This window comes from Chrysemys picta, chromosome 10 (assembly GCF_011386835.1).
Source record: "Chrysemys picta bellii isolate R12L10 chromosome 10, ASM1138683v2, whole genome shotgun sequence".
In the NCBI taxonomy this organism is placed as follows: Eukaryota; Metazoa; Chordata; order Testudines; family Emydidae; genus Chrysemys; species Chrysemys picta.
In genome coordinates this window covers 37,145,198-37,158,301 of record NC_088800.1, presented here as the reverse complement: position 1 = coordinate 37,158,301, position 13,104 = coordinate 37,145,198, and the positions used below count along the sequence as shown (strand labels likewise).

The 13,104-nt window shown below is 45.6% G+C and overlaps 1 protein-coding gene across 8 annotated transcripts in view; it reads right to left on the bottom strand.

The window, feature by feature from the left end:
- Positions 1 to 587: 587 nt before the first annotated feature.
- The window catches only part of HMG20A (high mobility group 20A), a 78,711-nt gene continuing 66,194 nt past the window's right edge, over positions 588 to 13,104 (bottom strand). For all 8 annotated transcript variants that reach the window (XM_065558462.1, XM_024110451.3, XM_042842389.2 and 5 more), the window contains 4 exons: positions 11,139 to 11,214; positions 10,032 to 10,247; positions 9,292 to 9,436; positions 588 to 4,104 (listed from right to left, as the gene is read on the bottom strand). In XM_065558462.1, coding sequence (XP_065414534.1) covers positions 9,300 to 9,436; positions 10,032 to 10,247; positions 11,139 to 11,214 — 429 coding nt within the window. In that variant the 3' untranslated portion in view covers positions 588 to 4,104; positions 9,292 to 9,299. The remainder of the gene's footprint in view (positions 4,105 to 9,291; positions 9,437 to 10,031; positions 10,248 to 11,138; positions 11,215 to 13,104) is intronic.

Below are 13,104 nucleotides of genomic sequence, written 5' to 3'. Positions count from 1 at the left end.
AAAAATTAGGGTGGATGAGAAGCAAAGAAAGGACCTGCTCAGTTGACTCAGTTGGGTGACAGGGGGATGATGGGCCATTCTTTGCTATGGCTTGCCCTATTAATGATGCTGTATGACTATTACATTTTAATGGTCTTCATGGGGTTTTCAACAGTTGTTACTTTCTTCAGGTGCATGCAAGGGGAGCTACACTTGAAAGAGGGCAGCTATCCAGCCCTCTCTCCTTTCAGCACCAGGGCCCCTTCACACAGAGCTAATACATTTGGGCTGCAGAGGATGGGGAGCTCCCATTAGTTCTATGATTGTCTGACAGACAGGATAAAGACTGAGCGTTCTCCCCCACTCTGCTCCAAGCATCACCTTCACATAAAATCAAATTACAACCCAGCATGGCGTTCTAAAATACAGACTCCTCAAACTGTGAACCCACCATTCGAATGAGCCACTGGGGAAATGAACGTGTTGCCAATATGGATTGGCAAAGAGTTTTGGTGACTAATGTGGAGTTGACAAAGTCTCTCAGACAAGAAGACAATGGTGGTAAGATTTCTCTCATTAACATGCAGTTAAAATTGAATCAGAATGGATTCAATGTTGAACAGTTTTAATGAAGCAAATGTCAAGCAAGCATATCATCTTCTTAAACAAAGAAAGTCTAAAAGTTTAATTGCAAAAACACTTGTACAGAAAACTTGGCATTTCAACAATTCCAAACACATTAATCCAGCAAATGGACTCCATTTTAATATGTTTTTGTTAACATTTCTCAGAGCAAAGAAAATGTCTGACCCTGCTCCTCCCCTCACCACCCACTTAATTTTTTTTTGTCAGCCAACACACTGAAAAATGTAAACTGAAGTGACACTCATGAAAAACACTGAAAAGGCAAAATTCATTTTTCATTGGATAAATCAGTGCAGATACGAAGCTTCTTAATGAGACAAAACATCATCTGTAATATTGTTGGAGAGCAAGAACTCACATCATACCCCCCCCCCCCCCATCCCAGCTGCTTCAAAATGAGCCATGTCATCACATCTCTCTTCCTCTGTGTTGGGGAAAAGGGAAAGACTGGTCAGTCAGCATGCAGCTAAGGGTAAGTACCCGCTTGACTCTCCCATCCAAGAACAGGCATGCTTTGCCCAACACAGAGATATGTTGGCAATGTGCCAGGAGCTGACGGCTACATCTGATTTGTGTAAGACAGGGCAGCTTGCAGCCATCCACACCTTAAATATGGACACAAAGTAGATCAAGCCCTCCCATCTCCAAGGGGTGTATCTCTGTATTAAAGATAAGAGTTACCACTGACTGATGTGTCAGAACTCTGTGGGCCCAGGTTTTGGCTGTGGACTGCACTTAGGCTACTCCCACTTCAATACAGCAGTCAATTGCCACAATTACTAAACGGTGTGAGATGGAGGTGATTTTTCCTGAAATGCTATTTATCTACAGGATGTTCTCCCACAACTTGTTCACTACAGAATTCAGAACTAGTTCATGCTAACATCTGCTGGTCTTGCCCAGTGTTCCCTCTAATTTTTCCCACCCATGTGCAGAATGAATCACTTTCATATTGGTGCACATAACAAAATTCATGTGGTGGGGGTGGGACCGAGGGGTTCAGAGCATGGGAGAGGGCTCAGGGCTGGGGCAGAGGGTTGGGTGCAGGGGGTGAGGGATCCAGCTGGGGGTGCAGGTTCTGGGATGGGGCCGGGGATGAGGAGCTCAGGGCTGGGGCAGAGGATTGGGTGCAGGGTGTGTGGGCTCTGGCTGGGGGTGCGGCCAGGGATGAGGAGCTCAGGGCTGGGGCAGAGGGTTGAGGTGCAGAGGGTGAGGGCTCTGGCTTGGGGTGTGGGCTCTAGGGTGGGGCTAAGGATGATAGGTTTGGGGTGCAGGAGGGTGCTCCTGGGCTACGGTGGGGAGAGAGGACTCCCCCCCGCTCTCTCCCCCCTGCAGCAGCACCTGGGCTGGGGGGGGGGGGGGGCGGGGAGGCGCCTCTCCCTGCCACGGCAGCTCTGGAGCTCCGCAGCAGGTCCGGGCCGCTCCTGGGTCCAGGCCCGGCTGCGACGCCCCGCCCGTGGCTGAGCCTGATCTGGCTGTCTCTGGGCCTGGGCCGCCCTGGCTGCGACAGGTCCCCAAGGAGGGTCCCCCAAGCGCCCGCACAGCGCTAAATAGGATGTTGTGAGGTTGCACAGATTATAGGAACTTAGGTTTTGCCTATGTTAAGGAAAAAGAAAGCCAATGCCCCAAGTTGCAGCTCTTGTGGGTGAAGTCTTAAAAAATGATGAGAGAGAAAACAAAAACGAGTCCCTCCGTGAAGGAAGACTCGAGCTTACACGCAAATCCTTGCTGTTTGGCTTCAGTGAAGGTACCAACTGCAAGGCATGGGGTGAGTGAGCCCCTGTCACAGAGGGCTTTGACTTGGAGATGGCTTCAAGCAAGTGTGAAATCTGTGCAGCATGCACTAAAGAGTGGAAAAGGAGGAACTACCTTTTAATCTTCAAATATAAAATTGCAGATGCTTACATTGCAGATCTGTGAAACTGTTCTTGCTTGCATCAGCATGGCAAGGTAATACAAGCATTCCCAGTTCATGATAGGAAAAATCCCAAGATTTTCTGAAGGAGGAGTAGGAAGGTGGCATGTAGAATGGAGAGCATGTTTGGCCCATCATAGTAAAGCCCAAGGGTATTCAAGAAGTTCTCAACTGAAGCCTGAACTAATAATCTGACAGGAGCCCAAGGGCTGCAAATAATTTGCATAAAACGGTGCAGACTGTAGACGTCTTCATCTTTGACAAGCAGGTGAGGTGCAATTCAGAGAAACTACAGAGCTTAGCACACAAAAAGACACTGGCCATGAGTGAAAGGCCACTCAGATCAAGGTGGAACATCCCATGCTGGAAGCAGTAGTCTCCAGAAGATGCACTTTTGTATTAAAGGTGAGGGTAGCCATGGGCTGCACTGCGGAATTCTATGCGCCACAATTTGCTCACCTCTGCTAAAGCTGCTCTCTGCGGTTGCACTTCATTGCAGGCGCCTTTTATAAAAATGGTTCCTTAGTGCTACAACAGCAGATGGACAGAGGGAAATGTAATTCCCCTGCCTGTTTCCCTTTGTGGTGGAGAGACGACTTGGAACATAATATAATTCGCTCAAGCAGGCTGCAGCTCACATCATATTAGACAAAGCAACATATCAGAGGACAGAAAAGCGACGTGTTTTATTTTAGTCTAAAATAAAGTTTTGCACTTTTCCTGCTGGCTGAGAGAAGCCAGCCTTTCACTTTCTCTCTTGATTACCGCTGACCTTTTCAGCAGTAAAATGCTGCAACAGACATTTTCAATAGATAGGAACAGCGGAATCTTGCTGAGAAGCAGGACTCTGTATATGTGCAGCAGAGATGCTTGGAAAGAGTAGCTGGGAGGGGGAAAAGAGAGAGCCCTTCCTTCAGCGCCACTCAGTCATGAAGCGCCAGCCACAGCCAATACCAGCAGGAAGGAACCTCATTGTACGAGATGCAACCTAGCACGAAAAAGAGAAGCTTGCACTGAAGACACCACAGGCGGGGTAGTAAAGAAGGCTGTGTCTATCATAGCAAAGAATACAGGTGTTGCTATACATTGCAGCAAACATCAACTAACAAGAAAAGGACAAAAGGAGAACTGGAAAGGGAGAAGGAAACCCCACAGAAAGGATGAAGAGATACAAAGCAACATAACATTTCAAAGCTCTATTACCACAACACGAAGGCTGCCTCCACTACACAGACTGGAAGCAGATTCACCTCCATTGTTGTCCAGTCCACAGAGTGTGTGGGTATCTCCCCACGCAGCTGAAATGATGGAAAACTGATGATTGTACAGTAGTCACATGCTCTGAAAGCTTTACATGGAGGACAGTTCAAATGTTCAGTGGCTGGTGCCTGTGGCTTCATAGGAGCTTTTAATTCATTAAACAGTTTGCCCCATAGGCAAGCTGCTTAGGCAGGGACCAGGACAGATCCTGAAGTCCTGCCTCCCACCTCCAGTCTGTTTCCACCATGGCTTTTCATTCCTCACTGGCTGAATCACTTTTGTAAGACACCCCTAGGCCAGGAGACCTGCAGATGAAACAGAAACATAAATGTTAGAAGTTTAGACCAGTCTGTCAAAATAAACAGGACTTTGTGAAGAGATTTTTGGAGGGTTAATTTGAAGAGACCATATTAAAGTACACTAGATAGCTGGAAAACCTACAGAGAAAGAAGCTTATCAAGTTGCTTGGACAACTTTCCATTGAGAAACCAGAATATGATCCTTTATAAGAGTTATCAGTGAGTCAGCTCAGAGTTACCTCTGAAAATCACCTTTGAATCTGTGTTTCAGCCCAAACACTTGTTTTCAAATAAACTATTTTCCCCATATAAGTATGTATCTTTAGGGCACAGACTGTCTACTGCTCTGTGCCTGTACAATGCCCACACTAAGGGGCCCCATTCTTGGTTGGTCCCTAAGCACTACAGTAATAAATATTATTAATAATAATCATACAATGCAACTCCCTAGGCTCCTGGGGTTCTAAGGGTGGCAATACCACAACTGCCCTACAATAACCTTGTGACCCCTCTACAATCCCCTTTTGGGTCAGGAGCCCTACAGTTACAACACTGACATTTGAGATTTAAATAATCTGAAATAATGAAATGTATGATTTTTAAAATCCTATGACCGTAAAATTGACCAAAATGGACCATGAATTTGGTAAGGCCGTAACTATGTAGAATACCAGGGGCCCAGTTGGCTTGGGGGAAGATAGCATGCAGTCTGCTTGGCGGAGGGGGCAGAGTGAAATGATTGACAAGTGAAAGCCCAGGAAGCTGAGTTAGCCTTACCAATAGGGTTACCATACGTCCGGTTTTTCCCGGACATGTCCGGCTTTTCGGCACTCAAACCCCTGTCTGGGGGGAATTGCCAAAAAGCCGAACATGTCCGGGAAAATGCCGGCCAGGCACTTCCCCTCCCGCGGAGGCTCTGCTCCTCCCCGACTCTTCGGCTCTGTTTAAGAGCCGAGCTGCCCGAGCGCTATGGGCTTCAGGCAGCCCCCTTGCCTCCGGACTCCAGCCGCCAGCCGGGCACTTCCCCTCCCAGGCTCCGGTGGCGCAGGGTCTGGAGGCATGGGGGCTGCCCGAAGCCGGTAGCGCTGGGGTAGCTCGGCTCTTAAACAGAGCCGAAGAGTCAGGGGAGGAGCAGAGCCTCCGGCCGCGGCGGCTCTGCTCCTCCCAGACTCTTTGGCTCTGTTTAAGAGCCGAGCGCTACCGGCTTCGGGCAGCCCCCATGCCTCCGGACCCTGCGCCGCCGGAGCCCGGGAGGGGAAGTGCCCGGCTGGGGGCGCAAGGTCCGGAGGCAAGGGGGCTGCCCGAAGCCCAAGCGCTACCGGCTTCACGGTTTGCCAGGCAGCCTCCAGACCCTGCGCCCCCGGCTGGGCGCTTCCCCGCCTGGGCTCCAGCTGCGCTGGGGAAGCGCCGGCCGGGGGCGCAGAGTCTGGGGGCTGCCCGGCAAACCGTGAAGCTGGTAGCGCTCGGGCAGCCCTTTCCGCGTGGCTGGGAGTGGGAGGGCGGAGGGGGCGGAGTTAGGGCGGGAAGGGGCGGAGTTGGGGAGGGGCTGGGGTGGGGAAATGGGCGGGGCCAGGGCCCGTGGAGGGTCCTCTTTTTTTATTTGTTAGATATGGTAACCCTACTTACCAACAGGGAGTGAGCTGCCATCCCTTGGAAACCCTGGAGGTGGGAAAAGCCATTTTGGAGTAGGAAAAGGCAGGACTGGCTGTGTGGGGAGCTGGTGAGTCCCAGGCATGCATGCAGGGTTCCTCCAAAAATTGGCCTCTGGGGACCTGGAAGCAACATCCCTCAGCTTGGGCCTTACCCTCTCCAAGGTGACTCCCAGTTTGTAGAATTTTGTTGGGAAAATTCCCCCCAGCCAGGCTGAGTTAGCCCTTTAGCTCCCTTGGAAAATATCAGTCACCGCATGGCACCACCACTGCTCTGGCTGCTAGTCCAGGGCTGGTGCCAGCTGAGAATGCATCTGAGCACTAGGGTAGGAGACTAAAAAGTTTGGATTTTTAGTATAGTTTTGTAACCTGCACCTTGAGCCCTGCACCCCTTTGAGGTAAGGGGAAATCCTGGGTCCAGAAGCAGCCTGATTCCTGCATGAAGAGGACACTTGATAGCAGCGATCATCAGCCCTTCTGCAGTAATTGAGGAGTCCAGAGCCATCTCTGAACCAGAGGATCATTCGCGGAGTTGTGAGGGCATCCTTTAGTTAGCTAGTCAGAGAGATTGTTTAGGAGACCCTCCTACTCCTGAGCTGTGTCCTCAAGCCAGTGGGTAAGAGTTGGGGATTTTATTACCTGCTGCCTATTAAACCTGTGAAGGGACATGCCAACTTATCCCACTTGGGAGTTTTGGGGGCTGTACTGAACCCAGCCAGCCAAGTTGCTAACTGTTGCACAGAAGATATTGTGGTCACAATTCATCAAGGGCCCCTACAAAGTACGCATACCAATGGGATGCTAATTTTTATGTTTGCTATATCAGGTCACGTGACTGAGGGAATTCATGGGTATTATCAGTGTGGGCACCATTGTCCCTGAGAATAATGTTCTACCCTGTTGTGTTATACTTATCTCCTGTTTAATATAATTACTGTGTTGAATATAGTGTGAGTGTGTGTGTGAGAGAGAGAGAGAGAGAGAGAGAGTTATTTCTTGGGAGTTTCCAACTATCTGACAAATAAGTGGAGGTTACCCTGTGGTTAGAATTTTCCTCACAAGCTGCCCTGATGATCCTGCCAGAAAGGAGCGGGGGCAAGGTGGGGTGGGGGGCACCTCCAAATAAATTCATATGGGAAGAAAATAAATAAGTTACACCCTACTGAGTGGAAGGCAGGATCCAGAAGAATCCAGGCCTGTCCATCTAAAGCCGCAAGGAGATGGGCGCTTAAGGAGGCAACTGGGTGGATAGGGGGCATTATAATGATATTTCTATGTACATAAAGTGTACCTCTATATTTTAATATTCTGTTTGGTGTTTCTGTTCTTCAGTGCTGTGTAATACAGCCATTTGTTAGGTACTTTAGCTATTAGAAATCAGCTTAGCTCTGTGAGTACAGTATTTTTGAAGAATACCGTAACTGTAAAAGCAAATAGGTTTCTGATCATCAGTTTTATTTTTAAATGTGCCTCGGAGCACCAAGCCATCTTTTTTGCTGATACACATTCTTTTGAGAACATACTTATACTGTATATTAGACTAACAAAGGGAAGATGGTGCTGACAATCTACCAGTGGTAGACTCTTACTAAGTTCTCTCACCTTCTCCTATTTTAAGGTTCTTGCTTTTGTTTACAAGTCCTATCTTCTCTTAAGTGTAAACCCACTTACACAAACACCCATCTCCCGCCCCCAAGCTCCTGTCACTGGATGTGACAATGCCAAGTGCATATCAGGACAATTAATTGCACCATGAGAGCTTGGAACATTAGGCCCAGTTGTCTGTACACATTTGTATAGTGAAGCCAGGCCACTATTAATTCCATTTTTTTAATTGCCTTATCTACTGTTTTTCTAGGGATGGGTTGTTGTTTTTTTTACCATAATTGGGAAGGAGGAATTCTGGAGCAAAAACATTTTTTCCAAACTGCTCAAAGCTGAATCCAGTTTTTCCAAGAACAAAATATTTACATCTTGAAACCACAGAAAATGTCAGTGACTCCTAGAAAATAAGAATCCTCTGAGGATTCCCATGACAACTGGGACCCAAACCATACAGCAGAAACTGCCTAGATTTGAGTAACCTTGAGATGGGTTATGGTGCTTTAAAGAGAAAACATCTGTCTCAAGGACTGGGGTGCCCTTCCAACACCTGACTGATGGGAGAACACTTTACCAGTTACTCCATTTTGTCTCAAGTTCTCCCATCCCCCTCCAATCCCCAATTCTCTTTTTTGTTGAGCCAACAAGAGTGCTAATTGAAAACACTGTGTGAAAATTAGAAGGCAGATGAGCTACTGAAAATCCCAGACCTAGATCCACAAGCTGTTCCCTTTCATAAATAGCAGCAGTAATGCCACTTCTTTATTCTGCTGGGAGCTCAGTCATCTCTTAGAACTACAGTCCGTTCCATCTGGCTACCCACTGGAAGGACAATGATCTTTTAGCTTAAGCTACTCTGTAATGGGGAACATGTAATTAATTGCACTGTGCAATATCACAAAAGGTCACGACCAGGAAGGATGAAGACTTCTGCGTTTATATTTGCAGACGAACCCCATCTCATAACACATTAAGTCAGAATTTTAGCTGCATTTATACATGCCATTCATAGCGCAGAATATGCTGGAATGTACGGTACATATTCCAAAAAATCCAGGCCAGTGTACTTACAGCAACAAAAGCAGGTAAAAGATTCAAGCCCAGAATATTCAGATCGAAATTGCAACTTTTGTCAACCCACAAAGTATGCTAATATGTATACAGCATGGGGAAGTATATTATAGTGCAAAGGTTGGGTTGTTTTGTTTGCTTGCTATTCATCCAGTCTTTTATTAAGGCTTTTCTAGATGGTAAGCAGCAAAGCAAAATTTGCAGAATCGTGATCTCTGAAATACTATAAGCATATCATAAAGATGTATCGGATCATTAAACCTCAGCAAATGCTATGTGTGGCCTGACCCAATTATATCTTGCTTAATTTATCTGTATAACTGCAGGTCCAAAAGAACACAACACATAACCAATTTGACAATTTCTGTGTGCTACAGACTTGCTAAGTGTCCATAGCAAAACGGGAAGCAGTTTTAATTTTAGGAATTGGGATTAGCTGGTGAATAACCCTTTGGTGATAACAGGATTTCTCAATGACTACCAAAATTAGCAAACACTCTCTGCAAAATTCTTCAGATTCATCATGCTCGACAGAGAAATCTTCTTGTCAGTATGTCAGACATGCAAAGGAATGTTCCTCCTTCTCTGTTCTACTCCAGACTTTGACAGTCTTATTATTCATCTGATACATCAACCAAGATGTTGAACAATCCTGCGACATACCAAGCACTTAAGTCTCCCTTAGAAATCAGGGAGGAGATTTTCAAAGCCATAAATGGGAGTAAAAACACCCAACTTCCACTGAAAATGGTTGAGCATCTCAATGGTCTCTGTGCCTTTGAAAATTTCCCCTCATTTATTTCCCGGCTTGGTGCAATGGATGTGGTGTAGGTGCTGGTAAGCAAACCAGTTGGAGCAAGGGGGTGCTTACCCAAGTCACTAGCGATCAAGCCGGTTTACAACCTCTCGGACTGTGGCTATGAGATTCTCATTCTCCTGTGGGTTAGCCAGAATAATACTGTGCAGTCTGTTCATGTACGAGTCAATGGTGTCCATTGTGGGGGTCTCCCCACTGCCTACAGTAAATATAGTGCAAGAAAGGAAAAAAAGCCACAGAATATTTAGATAACTACAGCAGTGTCAAACATTACCATTCTAAGGAGCGTTTGCGTCAAGGTGAAAACATATTGCACACAGTTAGACCCAAAAGAAATGTAACTGAAATAAAGCATAAATCTTTAGCAACAAAAGCCCAGATCCTCAAAAGATATTTAGGTGCCTAACTTCCATTGATTTCAGTGGAATTTAGGGCCAAAGGGGTCATATGGCAAGGGTACACAGCAGTACTGTTCCCTTTGTCTGCACCTGTAAAAGACCCTCTGGGACTAACAGCCTCCCCACACAAAAAAGAGAAGAGAAAACCCCCAATACAGAGAGTAATTGTATTAAAAAGTTACAAAACTGGGAGACAGTACCCTTAACTCTAGTCCTCATCCTGCAGCCATTGTCAGGCTCCAACTTGCAGCACAGGAAAGGTTTAAAAACGGACCTGCAGCGTAGAATTAGTAAACCAGGCCACAGAAAGTAAATTCACAGGAACCAGTGACATACAACTAACAGAAGTTGGACTTAAGCAGTGGTAGAGAAGCCCCATAAAGAAATGGGGATTACCTGGTAGTGGGACTCCGGCAAAGCTGCTGGTGAGTGCTTGCCGTAAGGTCTCCAGATGCTGCTGCAGCACTGTGTTCCGGCTGCGCTCCTGGATCACATCCACCTCCAACTTCTCCACAGCAGTGCGCATACTCTCCACGTGCTTCTGCAGGGCAGCATTCCTCTCCTCAAACTCCATGTTGGATTTACGCAGCTGGCGCAGCTCTGCTTCCCGTGCTGTGAACACACCCCAAAAAGGTATGAAATAACTGTAGAAAGTAGCCCTGTGGCAGTGAAGCAGAATGTTCAGGGACGTCCACTCAACTGAGGATGATTAAAAAACCAGTGCTATTTTGGGCTACATATGAAGAAGCATCACACCACAGAACAGCGAGTTGATAATGCCTAGAATTCTGAAGTTAATTCTGAATTCAATTTAATACCCGAGATACTGACAAATTAGAGTGAGTTCAGAGCAGAGGAACAAAAAAAAAATAGAGGGATTGATTGGGGAAGGAAGATTGAAAGAACTACTATGAATACTTTCAGCACACTATAGATCAGCAATATAGTGACAAAGGGGCTAGAGACCAGCAACTGACTACAAGTATTAGCAGGGTGTACATTTTAGGTGCCTGAAGTTGAAATTTATTAGAGTGTGGAATAATCTCCCAAGGGAACTAGCAGAAACCCCATCACTTGAGACATATGAATCTATTAATATAAAATCAAACCCCTATAGCAATGGAGAATATATTGTAGAACAATTTTGGCTGGGGTCATGGACTAGTTGGCCCAAAGAGACTTTCTCTTGTCTAACTTCTGCTAACTAGCGCACATTATCTGCTCAACTATTTCAAATATTTCCTCATTCTAACAGAGCAACTGCAGTTGGAAAGACTGGGAAAATAGCATCTATATGAGCTCGCCTACAGCTTGTACACCAGCACCATTCTCCACAGAGAATCCTGTTGGAAGAGGGTAGGCCTGGAGGACCTATCTGCTCAGCCATTATACTCCTAAGAGATACTGTAACCTTACTAACACACTGAGCCATCTGACTTCACTCTTTACGTAAAGCACTTTCTGTGGCAGGACTGGCGAAAACACTGCATGAGTTTAATTCACCTTTGCTGTGATTCAGGAACTCTTCTGTGAAGATTGGGATATCAAAAACAGACCTCTGCTTCGTGTCTGCTTCTTTCTGCAGATAGAAAGTGACACAGTTAAATACTGCAAATTCTCAACTGCTAATAAAAGAAGTGACAGATCTATCAAGAAAATGAGAAGAAGGATGGAGATGATTCCAGCAAGCCCCTTTTTCTAAAGAAGCTATTGGGCAAATCGAGCATTGAACTGGAGATGACAGGGACTCCTATTCCTAGAAAGCCACAAGGCATTTGAGAGATACAAGGGAAGTGAGCGTTTAACAAATGTAGATCTCAATGGTTCAGATATTTCATATAACCTGCCACCTAACTTTTTTACCTTAATGAAACTGCACATTACACAAGACTTCAGTACTTTCATAATTATTCTCATGAATTCATCCACCTCTCCAAATTACTATACTTCAGAACAAGCCTCTACAGCAAGACAAGATGGCAGATAAAGTAGATGATAGTTATAGTAAATTTCACAGCTCTGTTTTTGAGACTATCAATGCCAAGATAGCCAGTGAGAGAACAGGGAAAGGAGCTGAGAAAAGAAAAGGGAGAACCTTGCAGTGGGTCTTACAGTTCCTTGTTTCTGTCTGTTAGGGATTGCAGAAGGTGCAGAGGTGACATATTCTGCCTCAGAAATAAAGACAGGAGCTACACAATACTTTAAATGAGCCATACCTTTGCCAAGCAGACTATTATTCAGACAGTTTTTTTTATCATGGGTGAAAATAGACAGACACAATGGTACAGAATTTGAGCAAATTGCTTATGACTAGCAAGGATGAGGTGGTTTGTTTTTCATTTTCTGGCGGGGGAGAGAGAGGAAAAGGGAAGGATGTTTGTGTGTGCTTTTTAAAAAACAAATGTCTGCTCCCTTGCACTCTTCCGGGTTCCTGATTACAGTGGAACTCATGCAGATCTCCATCATTATGGGAATGACTCCAGTCATTCAGGTTTGTACCCTTTGCATGCTGCAATGCCAAGCTCTGCAAGGGCAGGGTTCGTAAATCCACAACTGTATAGGGCATTGATTGTTTTCTCCCAGATTACGAGCACAGGAGCATCAGAACTGCTGCAGGAACTATGACCTGGGGGATAATTCACATCCCACCACCTCAAACACACGTGTTGTCAATCAGGTGTACATTAGGGGTTATAAGCGTGTATGTTGGATGTTGCCCCTAACTCTCTTAACAACACACTGTTGGCAGGTGAGCAGCAAAGCAAAACATACAAAATCTTGACCTCTGAAGTGCTGTCTGCTGACAGTTCCACTATTAGGACTCCAGTAAGTTTTGTTGTCCTACCTGTGCACAGAAAAGAAGCATCAAGAGATCCTAAGTCTGTGAGCAGAGAAGGTAAGTGGGAGACAACACTAAGCTGAACACTATTTGCAACAATATTTGCTGAAGGTCATCTTTTGCGGTCCAAGGGCTGCTTTTTCTGCTAGACAGAATGATGGTATGTAACTGCACCCTCACCTATTACTTAATTGTGTGTAGTAATGACATGACTGCACCTTGGGAGATTGGGTATGAGTATATAAAGGATGTGGCAACAGACTAGCCAGTGTTCGTACAGATTTCAAACTTCTAGTTATTATATCCCCAGATTAGGTGTTTTCTAGTAGGATGTGGAGGGAAGTGAAAAGAGAACAGAAACTATAATACTGAATAGTTCTGAACCAATTCCTCAACTTGGGTCCAGCAGGGACTGTACTGATTGAGGTATCATTATTATTTATTAAGTGTTGATAATGTGTGTGGTGGAGCTAGGCAAATTTTTTTGGTGAACAGTTTATTCACCAAAAAATGCAATTTCAGTTGACACCAAACTCTTTGTGAATGTGTGTCAAGTTCACCAAATAGTTTCAAATGAACTGGGGGAAAATGAAATGGTTCAGAAATGTCAAAACGAAATGTTTGATTTTG